Raw genomic sequence first — 16,510 nt, 5'->3', positions numbered from 1 at the left:
AACTGATGTTTCTAATTGGGAATTCAGTACTACTCTATTTCACCATGACGAAGAAACTGTGAATGTGTTACTCCCACCAATAAGAATTCTGGCTTCTCCTTTGAACCAAGGTAATGATATGCACTTGAGTTGACTTGGTAGCTCACAAGATAGCATGAGAGAAAACCAACAAACTAGAATTCAATGTTTCTCTTTCTGTCAAGGAGTTTTGCAAGTTTTTGTGTAGGGAACACTTCATGACTTCTTACTAACCCAAATATGACAACCCACCCATACGTCACAATGCAAAACCTGCCCTTAGTCTTTACTATAAAACCGTTTCTGGAAAAATATTTCTCTTAAAGCACCCATCACAATGTCATCTCATAAAAGTTAAAAAAAATATGATGATACATTGCAATAAAAATATTTAATTATTGTTTTTGTAAAGTCCCATTGTCATCAGCCATGTGATCAAAGCACAAATAGGTGTTGGTGATGAGAGGCAGTTAGTGAACTCACCAAAATGGGGGCTTATTTGACTCTTCAAGACTGTTTGTCCTGAGTTTTTTAAGTGAGACAGAATATACTGATGGGATAGCCAAAATATTCTACCTCTTTATACAGAGAGGTCACCAAAATATGTTATATAAAGAGGTCACTAAAAGCTTTACAAATATATCTGATCACTTTTCCTAACGGTGTGGGAGAAAGGAATGTTTAACATTGGACTCACAGATTTATGTGGTTAGAAACAGAGAATCAAGAAACAAAACAAATTGAAATAAGTGAGAATACTATCTCTTAGAGATGCCAATAATTGTGCATGTTTATCATGAGGGGCTGGGAACTAAAACTGCTTATCTAGCACCTTTCCTTCAGTGCACTTGTATTTCACTAAACTTCAATAAATATATTAAACTTTGATTGCAATGAGTTGATCTTAGTCTTTTTTTAAAAGTAGTATATTCAAAAATTATTTAGGTTTCCCTCTTTTATTAGCATAGGGATTTTTTTATAAAAAGCTTTTCAAGGGAGAAAAATTACAAAACTTCATAAATCAAAGCCCTAACGCAGAAGTCCTGGGAATGTGGGGAGACCTTGTTTAGTATGCATGACAATAAGTCATGGAAGAAATAGACTTCAGATACATATTTTGCAAACCATAAGGCTTTATACTATCCTTAGATCAGATCTGATAATATTTCTATGTGGAAACAATTAAGTGGTAGCTGTTAATGCAGAGCATTTAGCAGTCTTAAGATATTCAAAGTTTCAATCTCAAATTGGTTGGCTTTGCTAAATGACTGGCAGCAAGCTATTTGATTCTTGTCATCTGCAGGTTTCTCATCTGTTATGGGAACAAAGTTTACTGACCTTCAAAAGTTGCACATTGTAACAGTTTGACTACCTAAAACATTATAAAATATGATTATTTATTATCAGATTTTCTTTCAAAATGGTTCTTCATTTTTAACTGCTATTTTAAAAATAAAATTAATGTGGAATGGAGAGAATATTGAAAGTATTTCTTAGTTTCCAGTTGGAGGTGTGGAGACTCAGATGACAGGAGTATAATTTCCCCTCCTTTCTGCCCTTTAACTTGTGCTCAAAAGCATTTCCAAAGGCTTACTTATCACTTTATCACGTATTAAAGAACTCTTCCAATTACTTTCAGTTCATTTCAAACTTATCTCACCTAGATTACAGAGTAGTTCCACTATTGCCAACAATCAAAGAAATCACAAAGTGGTTAAGTGTACATTCCAAGATAAATATCATCCTTAAAATTTGAATGGGAGATGAGAAAATATGCAAAGAAAAACTGTTTTATAGGTCAGACTTATCACTCATTCAAACTCACTGGCCAACCAATTTATAACTAGTATGATGCCTTATACAGAAATAGCCAAGTCTTTCTGAATGTTTTAGAACAATTAGTGTATTATAGGTTTATTTGTTTGATAAAAAACTCAAACACTAATAAATAGCAAACATTGCTGGGATGATAGAAAGGCCCCTGGGATAGGAAGCTCAGTCTTGTGGTATCACCTACTCCTAAAAACTCAAATTGCTTCTAACTGAAAAGCTCTGATAAATATAAACGCTCTTGATCCTTTTGTACATCATATCTAAAAGGCCTTAAAAGAAAAGACAACTTGACCAATATCACTGCTATTATTAAAATGAACCATGTGCATTTGTGCTGGGAACCTGGAGGTTGGAGACAAGACCGCCAGAGGGAGAACCACCGGGTTTTTAATTGACAGAAAATCAGAGGAAAAGAAAAAAGCTGTAAAAAAGTTTGAAAGTGCATTTAGTGACATTGCAGCTTCAGTAAAAACAGAATAGACAAACAGTAACAATTTGAGTTTCTGGTCAAGGATTATAAATTCATACCCTGCCAGATGGAGAGGAAACCAAATTTTCAACACTGTTTCTCCTGAAATGAGAATCTTTCTGAAATCTGGGAGTTTTTTTTTTTTTTTTTTTCCCTTATGAATAAGACAGATGCTTTATATAATCACAGCTAGGGGAAAATTTGTTTTAGGAAAAGTAGGTTTATAATGCTAACCAAGGTTTTCCAAAGTCTTACTCAAACATAAAGGAGTTAAATCAGATAACTTGGTTTATATGTGACAGCATTATTACCATGAACCAAGTTTTGTTTTAACATAAAAGACATCTACAGTTGAGCAAACTAGCAGAAAACTTATGATACAGCAGGATCATAAGTATTACGGTAGTGGGTGGAAAAGGAGTATAACCAACAAGATTAATGTTGGAATTTTAAAGCTAGAAACAGTAAATCTTGCACACTACCGAGAAACATGAACATGAGGAGTGGCAAAATAAGGAATACCTTTGGATTACTTGAGGCAGTAAAATACATGCTTTAAGCAGACAATGGTATTTGATTGGATGCCCAGTACAAACAGGGATTAAAACAAAGCAATCCAGATACTGGAAGGTAGAGGATTAAAGTTTGTAGAGTTCTATAAGGACAAAAATAGTGATGCCCTGACAGCTCTACCACTTCAGAAATTAATAGAACAGTCTGTATTTTATACAGACAAGACAAGCAAAAGCATGACAGTGAATTGCAAGTTCAGCTGCTTAGGAAAGACATACTAATTCTGACTTTCTGGATTGCATTCCTAGCTATGGATGCAATCATTCTCAAAAGCTCAAAGAGCTCTGCCTGGAACACAATTTGATTTGGTTGAATTCCTTTGGCAATCAGACAGGGATTATATCACTAGGTTCAGTGTGCCACATGAGAAAGCTGAAGTAACAAATTCAGTGCATTTGTGAACAAGTTTAGGGGTTATGCACAAGAAAACAGTGTTCTAATACATGTAGACGGTGACACCAAACAGCTATGCTGGAGTTCCTGCCACCCATATGGGAGACTTGGAATTAGCTCCTGGCGGTGAGATTTGGTCAGCCATGGCCAGTGCAGGTAATGGGGATTTAAGCTGTGGGCAGAAACTCGTTGTCTTGATCAAGTTAAAAAAAAAAAAAAAAAAAAAGGAGCAAAAGCTCCCAAACACAAAACTATGCTAGGACATACTTGTGAGGTCAATTGGGCCTGAAAAGAATGGTACAACTATGGTAGGTAGTTGCATTCATAATGGAAACACCAATACTGTCTTCAATAATTTGAATCATCCAATCTTTTTTAAGTATATGAGTAACACTAATTACAGGGGAATAAAAAGCCTATACTCTATCTCCATTTGATATTTGTTTATTGAAATAGCATTGTCACATTTTATAGGATGCACTACAGAGACTTTCATAGGTAAAAGTTTTCCCACAAAGGTCACAAAACTGCAGGCAAGGGAAATCTTGACCCAATTTTACTGAGAACTTTCCCTGAACCTCTCTGGAAAAAAAAAGAGACCATTTTATTTTTGACTTGTATCAAAATAAAGCTACTTCCCAATGACAAAATATCCTTGGATCAGAAAAATCAACTTCATTTGCCAACAGTTCTGATAAACACAAAACATAATTACAAAATGACATCTACTCTTTGGGCCCCACTGGCTGAACTATGTGACTCCTAGTGTGGCTTCCACTGATGTGAGAGGCCACTCCCATGCCCCCTTATTTCACAATTCTCTTGTCAAACTCACAGTGGTATTTAGACAAAAAAAGGATTTCTGTGCACTAAGGTATGAAATTGAAGGTAACTATGTATTACTAAAAGTTGCAGATTTAGTTGACACATTCAAAGGAAATGCTGTGCCTATTATTGATGGAAGTTGTTATGCAATATCATAACTTCGCCCCATATAAAAAGTTTCAATACAAATTTTTGCTGTTAAAGACTAGTTTGGGGTTATTTTCATACATGCTATTGTGAAACGATAATATGTGCAAATCCACTGCTGTGACACCACTGATAAGCAGGTTACTTCCTATGAATTGTCAGCAGCACATGTACACACAGGGATGCATTCAATTAAGTATGTATCGAGGTTATGTCCTAAGAAAATTGCTAATGGATCTCAACTGGTTGAAGTTGAAGTTTAAGAAATGAAATTATATCATCCACATGCAGACTAATAAAGAAATAGATGTAGTGAAGTTGCAAAAATTTACCTACAGTGATACACTTGCAGATAGCCTCACTTCCCAGTGATAATATCTCAATTAAGTTTAGGATATGTTCTATTTGGTACTTTGTGGATGAACTAGAAAAGAAGATGCAGATGAGGCTGACAAACCTAAGAGGAGGGAAAAGATTCACCAACAGCCTTGGAGCCATTAAAGGGGGCATCATGATGTTTAATGAGATCCTACAATAGGCAGGAATTACTCTCATTGTAGCTGGCAAATCTGCAATATATGAACCAGTTGGGCTAACTTGGATGTCATGAATGAGTGAATTCAATGATCATACCAAAACTAAAGGCAGAGCTGATTTAAAACCCAATTTGAATACTGTATGAAAGGTAATAAAAATGTTGATATTTATAAGTAAAACATAAGAGTATAGAAATAATGTTAGATGACCAGTTTTGTGAGTGAAAATGTCATTTCAAACCGATTTATTTTCTTGCTTGATGAGAAAGAGCATTCTAAAAGCAGTGTGGCCAGCATACAATCACAATGCTAAAGAACAATGAACTAGCAGAAGCACAGGGACGGTGAACTGCAGAAACTAGGAAATAGAGTCCAACAAGGGAGGAATAGAGTGGAGTTCCCATAGTGGGGATGTCAGCTGAGGCAGTCCATTCATGATGTTAATTACAACAATGGAATGGAAATGTTTTAGTTGAGACTTAGTATTTTCAGTTTCTCGCTGCACCAAGCTTCACAAGTCCCAGTAGTCCCATAAACCAACATTGGTGTTTAACCATTAGATTGTTAAGAAACTGATTTAAACTTGGAAGCAAAATGATTTGCATGACTGCAGATATAGCATCATGGATTGTTTTGAAGGTCATTTGTTATGTCTTTGAAAAATATTTGCAAAAGTATCCTTTAGGATGTTAATTCTTTAAGCTTACTACATCATAGGTAGGGATTCAAATTCAATGAAGTGTAGACTGGAAGAATGGATGACAGATAAAATGTCCTAAGACGTTATCCATTAAATCTGGTGAGGAAATAATTTCTAGTGGGAACTAAGGCCTAAAGTCTAACATACAGTATCACAAGGGTGTATTCCAGATAGCCTAAAACTAGGAAATATCTTATTGGAGCAGCGGAAGCAATAAACAATCACTTATTTTATATACTTATATGTATAAGAAACCTTAGGCTCAAAAAAGAAAATACATGTTTTAAAACGGAAATCTAAGGCACACAAAGTACTAAAACAAGTCAATGAATTACCCTATTTTACATATTCAAGAAGCAGGTATCTACTTGTACAAGATGATGGTCTATCAATGGACAAGTCGTTATTTACAATCCCTTCATATTCCTTTACTTGAATTAGTCAAAAGCTTTAAACTGATACTTTGCACCATATATTATTTTAATAAGTTAGAATGAGTTTTTCTTTAGAGAGCTTACTGGAACTGTTTGCATTTGCACCAAAATTAGCATTTGTGGACTTCCTATGGCATTTCCAAGGGAGAAGCACCATTAGGTTTTCTATACTCCCAAGGAATCTGACACTTTAAATGTCATAGCACCTCTGCAGATTAAAGGACTCAAGTATTTCATTGAAGGTTCTTCATGTTCGAAACAAGTTTTGGGGTAATCCTATTGTGTTTTCTGTAAAAACGAGTCAATCAAGTAACTGGGAAAATATACTGGGAAGACTAAAATAAACAGAAAACCTATTTTCCTGTTAACTAGAGCACAGGCAGTTACTAGGGAAGATGAGTTTTCATTTCCCCAAATTAATATGCTAAGGTGAATGGATGAATTAGTTCTTAAAGGACAAAATTGTTTTTAATTCCATTCCTGCTGTTTGTCTGGGGCAGGGAGGACATGAGATGGCAATAAGGAATTTGCTTTCACAGGAGATTTTTCTATGGGATTTTTTCTTATTCTGATGTCAGAACCATTTTCAGAAAAATAAGGCAATTCAGGAAGGGGAGGGTTCTGGCAACTGAATTATTGTATTTTATCACCTTGAAACATTAGAAGCATTTGACCCTTCTGAATCCTATTTCCTTGCAACTGTTTTTGAAAACACATTTCATGGATCATATTGGAAAGTCTGGGATGAAAGTAAATTGAGGCCAATGTTGCTCAATGTATCAGAAGAGACCACTCTTACTTAGTTCTGAAGACAAAGTTAATCAATATTGGTGATATGTTTTCTAATCCCAGTCATAGAGATAATTAATAATCTTTGCATTATCTATTTTATACAAGTAGCTAGTATGTAAATGTGAAAGGACACATTAAAAGAACACAAACCATATACATGATTAGAATACATACTGCAGTTAACACGATGGAACTCTACACAGCAAGAATAAATGATCTCTTGTATGCAAATATGCACAAACAATAGACAATAAGATTCTCATACTATACTATTTCAAGTTACTTTAAAAAATAGAAAGTGCTTTTAAAATATATATTTACAATTATGAACAGCCTCCAACCATTACTAACAATAATGAATTATTTTATAGAGGAGAAAGTTTGAGAGAAAGTATTTCATTGGTTTATTTCAAAGAAATATGCCACTTTTCTAGCAATGATTGGAAGATGTTGGAACAATGGCACCATGAAATAATAATTCAGCTTATGTTGAACTGTGTCAATGTGGAGAAGCACCAGGAGCTGTGTAGAGTTAACACTGTGGGTCTTGATTTAACATCATAGAACATGAACCTGGTAAAATCTGCTAAAAATGACTCGTTTCATAGTAAACAGACTTAATTTAAAGCACCAAACTGAGTGATTCTATCAAGGTTAACGCCTAGCCAAAACATTTCTTTACGTATTTAAAACTATAAAACTTTTTATTTTTGCTTAAAATGTGCACCTTCTACCAATTGTCAAGATATAGTCACAGTTAAGTACCCACCCCGGATTTTTGTTTTGTTTTGTTTTTACCTCAGACTTGAAATGGGTGAGATGAAGATATAGTAACCGACAACATGACTTTCTTTAACAGCACCTTGAAAAAAATCCACTGCACTACCAAAGGCATAGAGAAGGGGAGAGAAGCCATCAGACCCAATGGTTATAGGGCCCTGCAACGTGTGTGAGAGCATAAGGGGTCACGGTGACAACATTATTGTGGGTTAGCGTTAATGCTTTATGAGACGGAATTTGGTTGAATTCATTTACTTCCGGGGCCAGCACAGCACCCTCATTAGCTGCCTGGTCTGTCTGCTCTGAGGCTTTCGTTTTCTTATTCTTAGGTTCTTTAGCCTCGAACTTAATCTTGTTCAGTTCAAAACCATGCTGGGGCTTATTCAGGTTTTTGTGCTGGTAGAACACGAGGGAGAGGCGAGTGGGATGGTTCCGATTTGGGAAGGCGACAGCAGTGGTAGCGTGAAGCTCTCGCCGGGCACACTCAATCAGGACGGAGCCGTGCGTGGGCGCTATGGCCACCCCACCGATGTTGGGATCCAAGAAGACGTGCTCGCTGTCAGACCAATACTCATCAATGTGGGGCTCCTCGGCAGGTGACAGCAGGTCGTCGGATAGCTGGTCGTCTGATGGGGGCTCATCGGCCTCAGAATGCTGTTCATATTCCTCCCCCAGAGAGGAGGCAAGCTCCTGAGCAGTGGGCACGAAGGGGGACTGCTGGTTTGACTGGCTGGATGATAGCTGCTCGGCTGGCCCAGCGGGAGGCTCAGAGTAAACCGTCCCGTTGTGCGGAGCAGCCGCTTCCCCGGGATGTGCCACGCCGGGGCATGCTCCAGCAGCTGCATCAGCACCACGGTGTCTTCCGGAAGGCATCGGGCTACTTCGTTCAGAAAACCCAGACGAGGCCCTTCCACTATTCTTGAACGGAGCTGTCGTGCTGGAACCAGTCTTTGGGGACCAGGCCAAGAATGGAGACAGGCTTGCCCTCACTTCGTGAGGAATGGATTGGAGCGCCACGTTTTTAATGTTCTCTGAATTTTTGAGGAGAAAATGCAATTTAGTTAAATATGTTATGTCATGTGGTATCATCTGAGTTTTATTTCCTAAACAGAAAAGGATATAAAGTGTGAAAATAAACACAAACTACTTTGGTAGTGCTTGTCTTTAAAGAATAACCAAACAATATATACAGTAATATGAGAAAACACTAATGCTGGCCAGTTTTTTCAATTTATTTAAAATCTAATGCACCCAGGAATTAAAATCTGTGTAAGGTCTGGAATAGCTTTCCATCCAAGGACTTCTCATAAATATTATTCCTTTAAAAAGATTTGAACAATAGAAATTCATTTCTTAACATAGAAAAATAATAGAAATGTGCTCATTGACTATGAAGTAAAGTACATGGAATTTGCAAAAAAAAAAAAAAAAAAAAAGAGGTTTAAATGCATTTAATGCATTTTTAGGTTTTGCATGACCTCAGTTTTGAAAAAGTAAAAATAAGTAATGTGTCTCGGTTAATCAAGGAATCGTAATTGTCAAAGTAAATAACTAGGCAAAAGGAAGTCATATAAAAAAAAAGGCAAGTTGGGCCGGCATTACGGTGTAGTAGGTAAAAGCTGCCGGCCGAGACAGCGGCATCCCATGTAGGCAGCAGTTCATAGCCAAGTTTCTCTGCTTCTGATACAGCTCCCTGCTAATGTCCTAGGAAAAGCAGAGGAAAATGACCCAGGTGTTTGGGCCACTAAATCCACATGGGAGACCAAGGAGAGGCACCTGGCTCTGACCTGGCCCAGCAATGGCCATTGCAGCCATTTTTTTTATATATCTTTTAAAAAACAATGGCAAGCAAGAGTCATTTGCTCTAGCATACCCACACAAATCACAAAAAATGGTGACACTATTCCGAGGGACATTGTACATCTTGTGAAGCTTTGTTTTATCATTGTTTTTGGAAGTGCAAATGCAGTGAAGTTTAGAAATGAGGAAAAGAAAGTCATGATGTGATGGTAAACGTTGATTCGCTGAACACATGCAATTCTCTCTGATGCCACAAGCAGAAGGCAACACAATTTGTGTTTCCAAAGAGAATTTATGCATAATAACCAATCCTGTTGTAGCACAGCAGGAAACCATCACTGTAATCTGCGGAAATATCTATTTTTACAGAGGTTTAGCTTCCCAACAGAAGGTACCTAATGGGAATGAAAGATGAAAACCGGTACATGTTCATCACTGAGGGTAAAATGTGGCCTGGGATGCCCAGATCCTGTATCAGGGTACCTGGATTCAAGTCTTAGATCTACAGCCTTTGCAAGCTTCCTCCTGTTGTCTACACTGAAAAGGTGATAGCTCAGATTCAACTAGCAGATGAAAGATGTCTGTCTATCTCTGCCTTTCAAATAAACCAAATACATTTAAAGTATCAGTGCTTGACCCAGGCCGAGCTTCTCCAATTCTGATCCAATACCCGGCTAAGGTATCTGGGAAAGGAATGAAAGATGGCCCAAGTACTTGGGCTACTGCCATGCACGTGGGGTACCAGGGACAGAGTATCTGGCTGTGACCTGACCCAACACAGAACAATGCAGCCATCTGGGGAGAGAACAAGCAGATGGAAGATCTCCTTCTCTGCAACTCTGCCTTTTGAAAAACTAATTAAATTGGGGACAACGCTGTGGCGTAGCGGGTAAAGACGCTGCCTGTAGTGACAGCATCCCATATGGCACCAGTTCAAGTCCCGACTGAACCAGAGGATGGAAGACTTCTTTATGACATTAAAATAAATAAATAAATCTTAAAAAAATAATAAAATTTTAATAAAAATTTAAGTCACAAAAAGAATTTTGAAAAGTTCTTATGGGCAGGATTACAAAAGGATAGATCATAGATCAACTATTGTGTATATGGTGACCAGTATATAAAAATAAATGTTGAGAAAAGTTAAAACATGACAGCCAAGGATAAAAGGGAGATGGTTGTTCCTTACAGGCAGCAAGGACCCAGACATATGAATCATAACACAAACGGAAATCAAATCAAATATGGGTAAAATGAAGTTGCATGCAAGATGGAATGATCAGCTTCTCACAGTAGCTCTTCAGCTTTTGTCTTTATTGCATCTTTTCCAGCATCACATAAATGCCTGTACTGTCATTTTAATCCTGTTATTAAGAGGAACTGTCTTACAAATATGAAAATGAAAGAAGCTAAGGAATGTTGTCATTCTAAGTTTGAAAAGCAGTAGAAACGCCTGTAGCTCCCTAGAGATACGGCTGAGTCTGGAACACCTGGCATGGCAGAGCTAGGGATGGTATCAAAGAAAAGCAGGGAGGCAGACAGTGGATATCATGCTTAAGATGCCACATGGGATGCCCACATCCCATAGAGCAAACTAGTATCTGCAATAGGTCAGGAACTATTATAAATAGTTCAATACTTTCATTTTTACAATGAATAAAAACAACATTAATGCAAGGAGGAGGTCTGAGATGGCTGATATTGAAGAGAACATAAATTTAAAAATAGCATATATTCATTGGTGCTAGTGCTGAGGCTGACGGTGTTAAGAAGCCACCTGCAGTGCTGGTATCTCTATGGGCAAGGGCTGCTCCACTTTGGAGCAAATGAAGCTAAAAAGCACAGTATGATGACCCAAATCCTTGGGCCCCTGTACCCACATGGGAGACCTGGCTGCAGCAGCAATTTGGGGAGTGAACCATTGGACGGAAGCTTGCTTGTCTCTCTCTCTCCCCTTCTATATAAATGCATCTTTACTTATTTGACATTTATTTATTTATTTAAGAGCCAGAATTACAGAGAGGAAAGACAGAGAGAAAGGTCCTCCATCAACTGGTTTACTCCCAAAATGGCTGCAATGATCCTGTGTATTCCCAGGTGCATTAGCAGGGAGCTGGATGGGAAGTAGAGCAGCAAGGACACAAATCGATGTCCATATGGATTTTGTTGCTGAAGGCTGTGGCTTTAAAACCCAGTGGTTGGTTATGCTGCTGAATAGGAAACCTTAATCCCATAATCAGTGCCGAGGTCGAGACCCAGCTACAGCTCCCAATTCCAGCTTCCGCTAATGCGCAGTGTGGGTGCGCAGTAGTGATGACTCCAACAGTTGGAAGACCAGAATGGAGTTTGTAGATTCTGGCAAAGGCCATGTTGGCTGGGGCAATTGTGGGCATTTGGGAATTGACCCAATGAAGCTCTTGAACTCTATTTCTTTACTATATGTTTAAGGTTCTTGGCATTAAATACAACCTATGTGGTTGATTTCCAAGTTATACGTTCTGTCAGAATTTCTTATGTAACTGCCCATCTGCCACCACCACACACACACTTCTTGAATACTGATCTTCTCAACCCACTCCTGCCCCACCTGTTTGTCTAAACTTACCCTTACTGTACCCTTTCCATTTCCTTAGGCCAAAAATTCGGGGTGAAAACATAATAATTTTTGCTTTATACTCCATTTTTAGTCTGTCCAAAATCCTGTTGATTCAGGAACACATCTGGAACGAGGCATTTCTCACATTTTCACTAGCCAATCTAGTCCAATATTCTCTATGAGCATAGATTCTACAGGGTCCCAAGACTTTTCTATCCTCTGGCCCTTTTTATTTGTGACTCAGCCCAGCTACTGGAGAGCTACATTTGAAGCAAATCAGAGTTTTCCTCTGCTTTGAAACCTTGAGTAACCTTCCCCTCACTCACAACATAGGCCAAGTTCTACACAGCCTAGGATGAATGTCGCAGACAAACTTGAACTTCTCTCTTCTTAGCTCCTGCTGTTCTGCTTTCCCATTCTGCTCTGGTCATGCTGTCCTGTTGGCTTTCTTCAAGCAATCGGTGTATTTTGGCCTCTGCAACATTGCACCTGCTATTGCTTCACCTGCTATGTTATTTCTCCAAACCTCCACTCACTGAATCCTTCTTTGACTACCATACGCAAATGAAATCCTTTCTAAACACTATGCCCCATCACTTTCAGATAAGTATTCCCATACAACCAGCTTAAAGTGACATTGAGTAATATTTGTTGACTACTTAAATTGATGTTTACAATGGTCAAGGAAGCCCTTCACAAAGATATCATTTCATCTATGCCAAGAATCACCAGGTCTTCAAACTAGATGGGGGATTCACAAAGACAAAGATGATAATTCCTTCAAAAATAAGACAAGAAAAGGCCTAGTGTTCCCGAAGAGTGGGTTAAGCCACTTCCTGGGATGTTGCATCCCATATGGAGTTCTGGTTTTAGTCCCAGCTACTCTGCTGGATCTAGCTCCCCAATAAAAAGCCTTGGAAGCCTATTACCCACGTGTGAGACCCAGTTGGAGGTTCAGGATCCTGACTTTGGCCTGCCTCACCCTGACTGTTGTAGCCATTTGAGATGTAGACCAGCAGATGGGAAGAACTCTGCCTCTCTCTTTGCCACCCCGTGTTTCAAATAAATAAATACATCTGTTTATTTTAAATGAGATAAAAAATTGGAGAAAATTACTATTAGGAAGTTCACTTTTTGTTGGCTTTTAGTTTTAAAACCCATTTAGAAATATATTCAATATTCTAACACACCATAAGAATACAGACAAATGTAGATTCCATAAAAATGTATAATCTACCCCGCAATTTTTCTTTTCATAATGCTTAATCCCCGAGGCATCAGCAAAGATATAGGAGAGAAAAAGCAAGGTGCAACCCCTTCTTTCAATGAAAGGTGTGCCAAGACAACGGACAGGTTCCACAGCGTTCACCAAAAACTGGCAGGGACCAAGTCTTACCGTTGTGGGTTGCCGCCGACGAGTTATTCTTCCGCTTGCCGCGAGGCACAGGCTTCTTCTCCACGGCCCTAACCTTCCGCTCCAGAACCTCCGTCATCATGGCTGCCCTCTTCTTCCCCGAGCGAGGAACGGGCTGGGTGAAACAGGTTCTTCGTTTGCGGCGCGGCGTGAGAACTTCGATGGCCCCAGATTTGATCTTGCGCTCCATGCCTTCCTTGGAGCCAAACTCATCGGTATCTGCAAGTTTATAAAGGGGAAGGACGTGGAGCTGCTCATCTTGAGGAACGACACCCAGTGAACGGTTATCTTCTCGAGTTAAAGTACAAACCTGATAGAAGAGAAAAGAAAGTGGGAAACTGAAGTCCTGCACAAATATCAGTTAGCCCTATCTTCATTATATGCCTACATCCCAGTGTGAGAGGGAACAGAAATTCGATTTTCTTTTCCAAAAAATATATTAATTTCAAAGGCAGAGTGAGAGAGAAAGAGGTCTTGCATGCATTGTCTCACTCTACAAATGGCAACAGCCAGGTATGACATAATTTTAAAAAGAGAACATTTCCATCAAGTTTGTGGAAAAGGGAAATTCACAGAAATTGAAATTTTATTTCAGTGCAAAATTTAAAATCCAGGTACAGTTTTTTCATAGAGTACATATTATCTGTGAAATGTTGTTAGATCTTATATTTGTATCTAAGATTCTGTTTGTGCATGCATTGTGAGGAAGTAGTTACAAACAGAAGCTGCCCATGGACATACCACAGTGCTTCCATTGTTCATGTTGTGGATGTCCCTGTGGGAATGGGCACAGAAGTCTAAGCAGGCGGTGACTCCAGAGAAAGGACGACCTTCTTTTCTGCCAAGCCGACATTCTCGGGCAACATGTTCATATTCTACCTGTAAAGACAAAGTGTCAGACACAGTGTTAGAAGACAAAAAGTATTACCTTCAGGGTGCCGGCTCTGTAGTGAAGCGGGTAAAGCCATTATCTAAAGTGCCAGCACCCCTAATCTGAGCCAGTTCAGGCCCCGTTACTCTACTTCTGATCCAGCTCTCTGCTATGGCCTGGGAAAGCAGTAGAAGATGGCCCAAGTGCTTGGGCCCCTGCACCCACATGGGAGACCAGGAAGAAAGCCCTGGTTCCTGGAGCAGCTCCAGCTGGTGCAGCCAACTGGGGAGTGAACCAGCAAGTGGAGGACTTCCCTCTGTCTCTCAGCATCTCCTTCTCTGTGTAACAATGACTTTCAAAAAAAAAAAAAAAAAAACTTCAGAAAAACATGAAAATTAATTACTGGCAAAGCAGTTAAATTAATCACAAATTGAAGGTCCCGGATTATCTGGATTGTAAAGTGCTATCATTGTAGAGTTGAGCGACATTTGAGATAAAGAGCCTTGGAATACCAGAGAGGATACTAACGTATGTGGGTGATGAATAAACAAGCATTGGAACCTAAATAAGGTTATTAGAAATGAAGGCAAGTAAAACTGCATTAACCATACATGCAGATTTCTAAATATACATGCACTTATGAACCATAACAATGATTTTATAACCTGGTTTTTCATGTGAAATTGGAATTTAATAGAACATATTATATGTATTGTATTAAATAGTTAAAAATAGACCTCTGTTCATAACATATTTTGCTTTGCTATGATTTGGAAGTATTTCCTTACAAACTATACCTTGTCTCCTCATGTTCTTGAATGGCAGAATAACAGAAAAAGAGGCACATACAGAGATCCAGTAGAGATATCTACTGGATATTCTATCTGTTTCCCAAATGGTGGCAACAGCAAGGGCTGGGCCAGGCCAAAGACAGGTACCAAGAACTCCATCATGGTATCCCATGTGAGTGGGATTCCAATATGGTATGCAGTTCTTCCAAGTGGCATTAATGGGTTTCAGCCCAGACTACTTTTATGATTGTAATGGCCCTGCCAGAACCTCCAGCACAATGGTGAGAGTAGACATCCAAATCTTAGGAGAAAAGCTTATCATGATCAATTGTTATGTTACTGGTCAATTTTTTGTACCTTCTCTTCAACAGAAGGTAGCTCCCATCTATACATAATTTTTTGAAAAATGTTTTCATCTGAAAAAATATGAGATCTTGTCAAACGCCCTTTCAGCATCAATAAAGATTATCTTATTCTGAAAATGCTATGAATAAGTGTAAAAAACATACCTGATTTTGGTAAGCAACAGGAGCATACTGCTTATAAATTGGAGCTAATTCTGTAGCCAAACTTTGCAAATTATCTTCAAGGTTTTTTTCCTATAGGAAAAGATAGTCCATATAGATTATTTTATAATGACATATAAAGAGTTTAAGGTGTTAAATTGGATTACACAACACTGCTGACCAGTGGTTATTGTACAACAAATGTGAAATAGGCTATATCAACCCAGTGTTCTCCTTTCTACACCAGAATGGCAAGAAAATGAAGACTGTATGATAGGACTCTGAGGGGCATCAACAGCATACCAACAGCCAGGATTGCTACTGATAACAGAGTCGTGACACTTCTTCTAAGGAAATTGTCATCATGATGGAGTATCCCAAAGGTCAGCAATGACAAGGAGAAATGCAGAAGGGAGTAAAGGGAGGTTTTGGAAGAACAGTTGTAAAAAAGTTTTCCTGAAATGATTATGCTGCAGTTCAGTTAGAGACTCAGTGAATGAATGGTGAGAACTAACTAAGTCAAATGAACGAGACCAAGAGGCACAACAAAGAGGGGACCACCAAGCGGATGGTTTTGGATTATGTGTAAGCTCCAGTCAGATCAGTTCACCTGAGGAATGCATGCTAATTCTCTGAGAAAATTATGTCAACAGGGTCCAGAGTGAGACATATATCATCCTGAAATCTTGTTTAAATGTGTGTAATGTTTAAAACAACTTAACCAAATAGAAACAAATTAAGTACAACTTGTATTGTTGTCTGTTGGTATTATTTTCTAATCTTAGCCTCATTATTCAAACTACAAAAATTCTTCTGTCTGATTACAAAACATCTATGCGGGTGCCACGGCTCACTTGGCTAAATCCACTCTCCAGGCCATTATTCAAAGAGCATCTAGACATCTCATGAAAGGACAAAGGTATCAATGTCCCTCTCCTCAAAACCCTTCCATTGTCTTCCAAAATTCATGACATGGCTTAGAAGGTACAGCAAGCACTAAACTCTCCCTCGCCTGCTGAGCTTCAGCCACAC

At 38.6% G+C, this 16,510-nt stretch overlaps 1 protein-coding gene across 15 annotated transcripts in view; it reads right to left on the bottom strand.

Moving 5' to 3' along the window:
* Positions 1–1,975: 1,975 nt before the first annotated feature.
* TET1 (tet methylcytosine dioxygenase 1) overlaps positions 1,976–16,510 on the bottom strand; it is a 118,495-nt gene continuing 103,960 nt past the window's right edge. For 13 of the 15 annotated variants that reach the window (XM_089314951.1, XM_089314953.1, XM_008270043.5 and 10 more), the window contains 4 exons: positions 15,482–15,571; positions 14,052–14,189; positions 13,293–13,620; positions 1,976–8,531 (listed from right to left, as the gene is read on the bottom strand). In XM_089314951.1, the coding sequence (XP_089171077.1) occupies positions 7,636–8,531; positions 13,293–13,620; positions 14,052–14,189; positions 15,482–15,571 (1,452 nt within the window). In that variant the 3' untranslated portion in view covers positions 1,976–7,635. Of the gene's footprint in view, positions 8,532–13,292; positions 13,621–14,051; positions 14,190–15,481; positions 15,572–16,510 lie in introns of those variants that run through there. The other 2 variants (XR_016222221.1, XR_016222220.1) reach the window with 2 other exon arrangements.

The sequence above is a fragment of the Oryctolagus cuniculus genome, chromosome 15 (assembly GCF_051225735.1).
Source record: "Oryctolagus cuniculus isolate XC-2025 breed Fujian yellow rabbit chromosome 15, ASM5122573v1, whole genome shotgun sequence".
NCBI classification, from domain to species: Eukaryota; Metazoa; Chordata; class Mammalia; order Lagomorpha; family Leporidae; genus Oryctolagus; species Oryctolagus cuniculus.
The sequence above is the reverse complement of the archived record's forward strand: the minus strand, read 5'-3'. Positions and strand labels throughout refer to the sequence as shown.